Genomic DNA, 9922 nt, shown 5'->3' on the forward strand with positions numbered 1-9922 from the left:
AAAGCATAATACCTGATATCATGTCTAGTAACAGGAAATATGACACATGTACAGTACATTGCCATCCTCAAAAACAAAATTATAGAGGCAAAGTTGTAATAAGACATACAAACTTCACTTCTAAAATTGTGTCTAGTAGCAGGCGACTATGATTTCCTCGAAAGCACATTGGTGCCCAGTATCATTAAACAAAATGATATAACAACTTACCATACAATCCATATCTTTATATGCATATATTCAATGCTTATGCCTCTGCTCAGTCTTTTCTGCAAGCACACGAAGTCGTCGTTCCGCTTCTTGTCGCTTCTTCAAATTTTTATTCCTACCAATGACTTTCAGACGATCAAATGTCATAGGTTCAAACACAATATCATTAATTGATCTTACCCTAGATGCTGCCACAAATGTGCAGCCAGCAACTCTCTCCCCTTTACCTAAATCAACAACAGCCTTGGTTAGTGTCTGTCCTTGGGACTTGTGTATCGTCATTGCATACCTCAGCCGCAAGGGCAATTGTTGTCTTGACAAATACTTTCCATCCGCCATCCACTCAAACAGTCTTGGAGGCACAGGTATACACTTTGAACATTCTTGTAGAAATGCAGGGCCAGAATATGCTGGAAAATGAACCAGTACTGCAATCGGTAGATTTGGTGGACCCATATTCTCTGCAAACCAAAATTGCTCAACAGTTCCAAAAGAGCCATTGCAAAGACCGACTTCTGCCCAAAGGTTACATGTCAGCATCACTTCTGCTTTGGTTGACAAAAAGAGGACAGCTTCCAAACCACCTGCTTCATCAGATGTTGCCGCACTTGCACCTCGACCAGAATGCCTTGCTTGAATTTTGACCAAGGGTTGTCCAATCTCTAGCAACTTCTCATAATTATATTCAGCGACACTTTTTTTATCAAAGTACAGCCGGATTGCATCACTAAATCGATCCATTGAAACGTTAGGTCTGGAGTGCTGTATTAATAGTCTCCAGTCCATCTCGGTAACTTGTCCATCTCTCATTCTCATCAATAGCGCCCTGAATGCAACTACTTCTGGGTCTTCACCAATCTGTCGCATGACCTGCTCTAAAATGACTACATAATCAAATGTTAAATACATACTGTGACCATGGTCACTGATTACAGATCCATTACCTGCAATGTACATTGGTTTATCGCCTACAGGAGGTAACTGGCCGAAATCCCCCATTAGGATAATCGACATCCCACCAAATGGGATATCCTCTTTTCCTGTACCTGCACGTAGTCTGTTGTCAAGCCATGAAAGCATCTGATGTCCAATCATTGACATTTCATCAATAAAGAAACCTCTTACCTTCCAATCTGAGCTGCAATCTCTGTAAGGAATCGCCCTGTAATTCTCTGTATTCCCGAATCGGAAGTTGAGCTGCGGAATCAAAGTTTGACCACCAATACTGAATGCAGCAATTCCGGTGGTTGCTGTGACAATACATTGGTGTTGCAATACTTGCTTTAGGGCACTAATTAAATATGTCTTACCTGTGCCAGCAGTACCACTTACAATCATATGTAGTGGTTCACATTCATCATTAGCCATGGATGCAGTGATAATGTCAAATGCCAGTCGCTGTTTGTCATTCAAGGTCCCTGGGTCAACCACCACTTGTTGGTCACCTGTTTGATACTGCATACCTTGCTCCTCTGCATCCTTTCTCTGTTTAGAAATCCACCCAGCAGATTCTCTCAACAAATCCCCAGGCACACCTCTTGCTGCTTCGAACCAATCCACTGCCTCGTTATTTGCCATTTGATCTCCTGCATCCTCATAATGTTGGTTGAGTCTACATAACAACATCCAATCCTCAATTTGCTCTTCCTCATTAGGTTGATCCTGTTCGTCATCGCTTTCATCACTACTTTCATCAGTTCCATATGTTTCATCTGTCTGTGCAGCATGGACCATCTCTGTTTCAATAGAATACCCAAATACATTGTCTCTAGCAAAATCTGTCTGAAGAAATGAAGCATATGTGTTAATAAACATATCATCAGTTTCCTCCATATTGTCCCATGCATTTGATGACTTATCTTCCCATGGTTTAAACTTAATGAGTTGATACTTGCAGTATTTTCCAAAGGTAGGGCTGCCAGGATTGGCTGTAAGCTTTGGAAATGTCCTGACAATATAAGGATTCACTCGTTTTGTCAACTCACCTCTGACTCTTGTGAACTGAGATGCATACTGCATCAAATTCAACTGAGATAACCCCCTATACCTACTCTCCACTTTTGTCCGCTCTCCATAATCTTGAAGAACAGAATTCTGAAGTACTTCCTCTTGTGGATTTTCTGCATCAAGGATCACTTTTCTACTGTTTTCTAAAGAAACAGTAACAAAACTATACGTACAGCCTACCAAAGGCAAACTGAGTAACATATGGGCAGTCTCCTGAGCAGCCATGTCCCTATCACCAGCAACTTGAATCATTGCTTTCTTGATTGCAGAAGACACTTGGTCATCATTCTGTAATGAAGATACAGACAACTTCAGTATGTCAGAAGCAGATTTTGATCGTGGTTCCCCTTTCGCTGCATACTTGGCCATGTATCTTGCACATGCCTTTTCATCTACAATTACCTGCAAATCCACATTGGCCCGCCAATTCTCAAGCATGACCCTGTTGTGTGAATTCAGCCTCTCATCATTTCTCTTGGTTTGCAACTCTGAGTGTACAGATTTATTTTTCTTACCTCGAACCTCATAAATCAGTGCAGTCTCCTCTTGTAATGGTTTTGGGAACCCAAATCTGCACTCTGCAGGCAGGTCAACCCTCTTCTTTTTCAGGCAATACGCTGGACTGCATCTGGTGTGCCTCTCTACTGAATTTACTAACCTGTGATAATCAACATCATGATTATCAACTGATGTTGCTTTCACAGCAGAAGGGTGTGGATCTGGTAGTGTCCAGTTCTCATCAGGCAGATCATCATTAACTGTGGTCACAAGCCAGTCAACGTAACTTTAAAAGAAATAAAAATAACATGGTTATAACACCTAATTTATATATATTTTTCCATAATTGTAAATACTTTGCTGTTTACACTCTCAATTCCTTAGCATTAGGAAATATCAGTTTCTAAAGAAAATATACGGAATTTTGTTTTTTTTGAATGTATGTGGAAGCTGTATTTAGCAAAATTTGCAACATTGTAGCACATAGTAGGCTAAAACTAAAAGTCTGGGGAAAATGTTTTTTAAGTTTTCTACAGCACATACAAAGAATTTCTAATAATGCACATGCAGCTTATACCGTGGACACAATTTGCGTATTTATGTGGTGAGTGTAAATCATTTATAATACTTAAGATATACATACAAACCTTACCTAATTAGCTTTCTCTCCGCATCTTCACCCTCTCTGACAATTTCCTGGCAAGAGAATTCAAAATCGTCAGGGGACATTTCATTTTCTTTCTCTTTCTCAAGCACTGCTTGGCATGCACGTTTACGTAATAATCGAATATCTGGATCATTCTTTAATTTAGCACATCCATGAGCATGTATACTTCCTCTGGCCTGGTATTCAAACCTATACCAAAACCATTCAGCATCCAAGACACCTTCAAGCCAATGTTTGATGAACTTCTGTAGCCTTTGCATGAAAAACCAATCTGTCAGGTGTGGATTGTCTATCACTGCTTGTGCTCTTTCTGTTCTTGATGCCCCCTCGTTACTTTGCAATAGTCTTTGCAAGTCTGGCCACTACAAAAGGTAAAGAAAAAGGTAGGGCAACCTTTTTGTTCAATCAGGGCTAACAGTTCTTGCAGTCTCTGATACCAATACTGATTTGTACCCTGAATTTTTGAAACATAACGTTGCAAACGATTTACCATTTGATTTGCACCCATAGAGTTTACCATTGTTTTCAGCTCCTCCATAGTCATGTTTGCATCCGCTGGATGTTGCCGCAAGTAAATGTTAGCTTGTGACAACAACTGATGTCTCTGCTTCATATTCAACGCCCAGTATGGGAACCGGGGATGTGAGGCAAACCTCCATTCAAACTTACCATTTGGCAGCCTCTCTGCAAACTTCATCAGGTGTTTGAATGCCTCTGCCAAACTTTCCTCATGCTGCCTGACTCTGTTTGTTGGGTCACCTTTCCCATGGGGAAATAGTGTTGGAAATGCCATGCTTGCCAAACCATCTGTTTTAAACTCATTAACAGCATTACCTTCAGTTGAGGGCCAGTCTAAAGGGTCAACCTCATTCACTGCATCTTGAATAGCTGCACCATCCTTTCTTTGTCTTTGCCCGCATAGGAATAAATGATGTACTGCCATTTCCTAAAACTAATTCTTCAACTGTTGCATTAGCACTCATTACAGGTTCTTGTGGGGGGCCCTCATTTTCAACATGAACTGGAAGTTCATTGTCATCAATAATATACCTTAGCTCTTCAGGGACACCATTTTCAGGTAGACTTTGGATAATATCCCTGTCAATCTCAATATCTTTGAAAAATGGATTGTTTGTTTTCAACCACAATATAGCTTCAAACACCCTGTGTCGACGAACTGTAAAATCTTTATGTGTTTCATCAGCACCCTGCCTTCGCACAATCATAACAGGCAAGTCAGCCACTTGTGCAGGCAACCTATTCAAAAACTTTGAATATCCTGTGGTAAGTTTAGCACATGACCTTTGTAGCCCCTTTGCCCACCATGTTTTCTGTAGACTTGCATGATGGGGCAAACCCTTGAAATCAGCATTTCCTCTACCTGTGTCAAACCTCTCAATTGCTCTGGAACAGTACCTGGGTCCATGTCATTGCCAGCACTGAAATTCTTTGGTGATTTCTTGTCTCTTTGACACCGGTAGCAAACAAAGGGATCTGCTGCCAAGTTTTGCCTTGTTGGCCAAGCCTCTTTACAAATTGTACACTGGCGATGCTCTAAATGCTCTTGATCTAAATGAAAACTGCGCATCTCATCCTGAACAAATGCCTGCTCATGCAATTGGTTGTCAACATTTTGCCAGCCACCTTCATGTAAATATTGGTCTGAACTACTGGTGAGGACCTCATTTCTAGCTACTGTTATTGTGTTTTCATTGCTTACCTTCAGAATTTTGTGGCGGTACCTGTTGCATTTCATTACTATTACCTGTCTCCAAAAGACTTACCGCTCGTTGTCTCATTCTTTCAAGTCTTATTTGTCTTTTTCCCTTACTTTCACGTTGCCTTCTTTCTCTGGCATTAGCTCTATTATGTTCTCTTTGCATCTCCCGTTTCTCCTCAGTACTTTCGTCGGTTCTTCGTCTGTAAGCAGCTCTTCGCATCCTAAGACGACGTTCTTTTTGTGTTGGCGTTTCTTGCAGCATCTTTTGTCGCCTTTCAGCTCTTAGCTCATTACCTTTTTTTCTTGTACTTGTTTCAGCTCTTCTTTTATAGGCATCCCTCTTCTTTGCCAGCCGATACTGTCTTTCCTCCGGTGTTTCACCAACTAACACAGCTCGTCTTTTTTCCCTCTGTGTTGCACGGCTATCCTCATACGTTTCTCCCTTATTTTTCGTCTCCTGCTTTCTAATGCGGTTATTGTCCGACATTTCCGTAGAAATTATCTTTCAGTGTTGTTTTTTTTCAAATATAAAGCAATTGTTCACAATACTGTAAAGGTCTTTGTAATTTGCTTTTGTGAAAGAAATTAAATTCAAATTATAATGACAGTTAATTTACTCACGTAATTTTGTTTAAAAAAATTTAGGCCTTAGCCAATCATAAGCTAGTTAGTTACCAGCTCAAACTCGTCTTAAACTCACGCATGCGCATAACTTACAAAAACGCCCAACGTCCATGACATAATAGCGGACAACTTTCATTTCGCATTTCCATTCCCGGGCGTAATTCCTAATCTTTGCACCGGCTCGGGGATAATGTTTCATTGTTCGCTGTCCCATTTAATTGATGGTGTGGTATCATCCTAAATATTCTAGTTTTGCGAAAAGCATCTGTAACTTTTGTTTTCAGCATATCAAAGACGATTATAAGGACTTTGAAACGCATCAAAATTTTTTACCGTAACCATCATATGTCAGGAAAACCCAAGCATGAAGCAAACCATACTTTAATCAACGTCACGACGTGTTTCACGACTTCGGAAGAGAAAAGAGTCGGGTCTTTCACGCGCAATTTATTTTTTTAGAACATAATATTTTCCATTTCTCTCCACGATATTGACTAACTGATGCAAGGCATTTTCAAATCGAAAAATTATCTTATCTCTTAGATAGGGGACAAAATATTTTGGATGCAAACTCCATTTTATCCTGATAATAATGTTTCATTGTTCGCTGTCCCATTTATATGATGGTGTTGTATCATCCTAAATATTCTAGTTTTGCGAAAAGCATCAGTAGCTTTTGTTTTCAGCATATCAAAGACGATTATACGGACATTGAAACGCATCAAAATGTTTTACCGGAACCATCATATGTCAGGAAAACCCAAACATGAAGCTAACCATGCTTTAATCAACGTCACGACGTGTTTGACGACTTCGGAAGAGAAAAAAGTCGCATCTTTCAAGCGCAATTTATTTTTTTAGAACATAATATTTTCCATTTCTCTCCACGATATTGACTAGCTGATGCAAGGCATTTTCAAATCGAAATAAATATCATATCTCTTAGATAGGGGACAAAAATATTTTGGATGCAAACTCCATTTTATCCTCATAATAATGTTTCATTGTTCGCTGTCCCATTTAATTGATGGTAATGTATCATGCTAAATATTCTAGTTTTGCGAAAAGCATCTGTAACTTTTGTTTTCAGCATATCAAAGACGATTATACGGACTTTGAAACGCATCAAAATGTTTTACCGGAACCATCATATGTCAGGAAAACCCAAACATGAAGCTAACCATGCTTTACTCAACGTCACGACGTGTTTGAGGACTTCGGAAGAGAAAGGAGTCGGGTCTTTCAAGCGCCATTTTTTTTTTTTAGAACATAATATTTTCCATTTCTCTCCACGATATTGACTAACTGATGCAAGGCATTTTCAAATCGAAATAAATATCATATCTCTTAGATAGGGGACAAAAATATTTTGGATGCAAACTCCATTTTATCCTCATAATAATGTTTCATTGTTCGCTGTCCCATTTAATTGATGGTGTTGTATCATCCTAAATATTCTAGTTTTGCGAAAAGCATCTGTAACTTTTGTTTTCAGCATATCAAAGACGATTATACGGACTTTGAAACGCATCAAAATGTTTTACCGGAACCATCATATGTCAGGAAAACCCAAGCATGAAGAAAACCATGCTTTAATCAACGCCACGACGTGTTTGACGACTTTGGAAGAGAAAAAAGTCGCGTCTTTTAAACGCAATTTATTTTTTTAGAACATAATCTTTTTTATTTGTCTCCACGATATTGACTAGCTGATGCAAAGCATTTTTAAATCGAAATAAATATCATATTTCTTAGATAGGGGACAAAAATATTTTGGATGCAAACTCCATTTTATCCTCATAATAATGTTTCATTGTTCGCTGTCCCATTTAATTGATGGTGTTGTATCATCCTAAATATTCTAGTTTTGCGAAAAGCATCTGTAGCTTTTGTTTTCAGCATATCAAAAACGATTATACGGACATTGAAACGCATCAAAATGTTTTACCGGAACCATCATATGTCAGGAAAACCCAAGCATAGCATATCAAAGACGATTATACGGACTTTGAAACGCATCAAAATGTTTGACCGTAACCATCATATGTCAGGAAAACCCAAGCATGAAGCAAACCATGCTTTAATCAACGTCACGACGTGTTTTACGACTTCGGAAGAGAAAAGAGTCGGGTGTTTCAAGCGCAATTTATTTTTTTAGAACATAATATTTTCCATTTCTCTCCAGGATATTGACTAACTGATGCAAGGCATTTTCAAATCGAAAAAATATCATATCTCTTAGTTAGGGGACAAAAATATTTTGGATGGAAACTCCATTTTATCCTAATAAAAATGTTTCATTGTTTGCTGTCCCATTTAATTGATGGTGTCGTATCATCCTAAATATTCTAGTTTTGCGAAAAGCATCTGTAACTTTTGTTTTTAGCATATCAAAGACGACTATACGGACTTTGAAATGCATCAAAATGTTTTGCTGGAACCATCATAGGTCAGGAAAACCAAAGCAGGAAGCAAACCATGCTTTAATCAACGTCTCGACGTGTTTTACGACTTCGGAAGAGAAAAGAGTCGGGTCTTTCAAGCGCAATATATTTTTTTAGAACATAATATTTTCCATTTCTCTCCACGATATTGACTAACTGATGCAAGAAATTTTCAAATCGAAAAAATATCATATCTCTTAGATAGGGGACAAACATATTTTGGATGCAAACTCCATTTTATCCTGATAATAATGTTTCATTGTTCGCTGTCCCATTTAATTGATGGTGTGGTATCATCCTAAATATTCTAGTTTTGCGAGAAGCATCTGTAACTTTTGTTTTCAGCATATCAAAGACAATTATAAGGACTTTGAAACGCATCAAAGTTTTTTACCGGAACCATCATATGGCAGAAAAACCCAAGCATGAAGCAAACCATACTTTAATCAACGTCACGACGTGTTTCACGACTTTGGAAGAGGAAAGAGTCGGGTCTTTCACGCGCAATTTATTTTTTTAGAACATAATATTTTCCATTTCTCTCCACGATATTGACTAACTGATGCAAGGCATTTTCAAATCGAAAAAATATCATATCTCTTAGATAGGGACAAAAATTTTGGATGCAAACTCCATTTTATCCTGATAATAATGTTTCATTGTTCGCTGTCCCATTTAATTGATAGTGTTTTATCATCCTAAATATTCTAGTTTTGCGAAAAGCATTCGTAACTTTTGTTTTCAGCATATCAAAGACGATTATACGGACTTTGAAACGCATCAAAATGTTTTACCGGAACCATCATATGTCAGGAAAACCCAAGCATGAAGCAAACCATGCTTTAATCAACGTCACGACGTGTTTTACGACTTCGGAAGAGAAAAGAGTCGGGTCTTTCAAGCGCAATTTTTTTTTTAGAACATAATATTTTCCATTTCTCTCCACGATATTGATTAACTGATGCAAGGCATTTTCAAATCGAAAAAATATCATATCTCTTAGATAGGGGACAAATATATTTTGGATGCAAACTCCGTTTTATCTGAAATAATGTTTCATTGTTCGCTGTCCCATTTAATTGATGGTGTTGTATCATCCTAAATATTTAGTTTGCGAAAAGCATTTGTACTTTTGTTTTCAGCATATCAAAGACGATTATACGGACTTTGAAACGCATCAAATGTTTTACCGGAACATCATATGTCAGGAAAACCCAAGCATGAAGCAAACCATGCTTTAATCAACGTCACGACGTGTTTTACGACTTCGGAAGAGAAAAGAGTTGGGTCTTTAAGCGCAATTTATTTTTTAGAACATAATATTTTCCATTTCTCTCACGATATTGACTAACTGATGCAAGCATTTTCAAATCGAAAAAATATCATATCTTTAGATAGGGGACAAACATATTTTGGATGCAAACTCCATTTTATCCTGATAATAAGTTTTATTGTTCGCTGTCCCATTTAATTGATGGTGTTGTATCATCCTAAATATTCTAGTTTTGCGAAAAGCATCTGTAACTTTTTTTTCAGCATATCAAAGACGATTATACGGACTTTGAAACGCATCAAAATGTTTTACCGGAACCATCATATGTCAGGAAAACCCAAGCATGAAGCAAACCATGCTTTAATCAACGTCACGACGTGTTTTACGACTTCGGAAGAGAAAAGAGTCGGGTCTTTCAAGCGCAATTTATTTTTTTAGAACATAATATTTTCCATTTCTCTCCACGATATTGACTAACT

General features: G+C 38.1%; 2 protein-coding genes across 2 annotated transcripts; both read right to left on the reverse strand.

Annotated features, from left to right (window-relative positions):
* Positions 1 to 217: 217 nt before the first annotated feature.
* On the reverse strand, positions 218 to 1320 carry LOC114542032 (ATP-dependent DNA helicase PIF1-like). The gene is made up of 2 exons (XM_028561784.1): positions 500 to 1320; positions 218 to 437 (listed from the first exon to the last, which is right to left on the reverse strand). Exons 1-2 carry the CDS (start codon positions 1309 to 1311, stop codon positions 434 to 436), a joined length of 816 nt encoding a protein of 271 aa, XP_028417585.1. The 5' UTR covers positions 1312 to 1320; the 3' UTR covers positions 218 to 433.
* Positions 1316 to 4291, reverse strand: LOC114542031. The gene is made up of 4 exons (XM_028561783.1): positions 4052 to 4291; positions 3368 to 3744; positions 1521 to 3001; positions 1316 to 1407 (listed from the first exon to the last, which is right to left on the reverse strand). Exons 1-4 carry the CDS (start codon positions 4052 to 4054, stop codon positions 1316 to 1318), a joined length of 1953 nt encoding a protein of 650 aa, XP_028417584.1. The 5' UTR covers positions 4055 to 4291.
* Positions 4292 to 9922: the final 5631 nt, after the last annotated feature.

This window comes from Dendronephthya gigantea, unplaced genomic scaffold (genome assembly GCF_004324835.1).
Source record: "Dendronephthya gigantea isolate DGI-Jeju-01 unplaced genomic scaffold, DenGig_1.0 000328F, whole genome shotgun sequence".
NCBI classification, from domain to species: Eukaryota; Metazoa; Cnidaria; class Anthozoa; order Malacalcyonacea; family Nephtheidae; genus Dendronephthya; species Dendronephthya gigantea.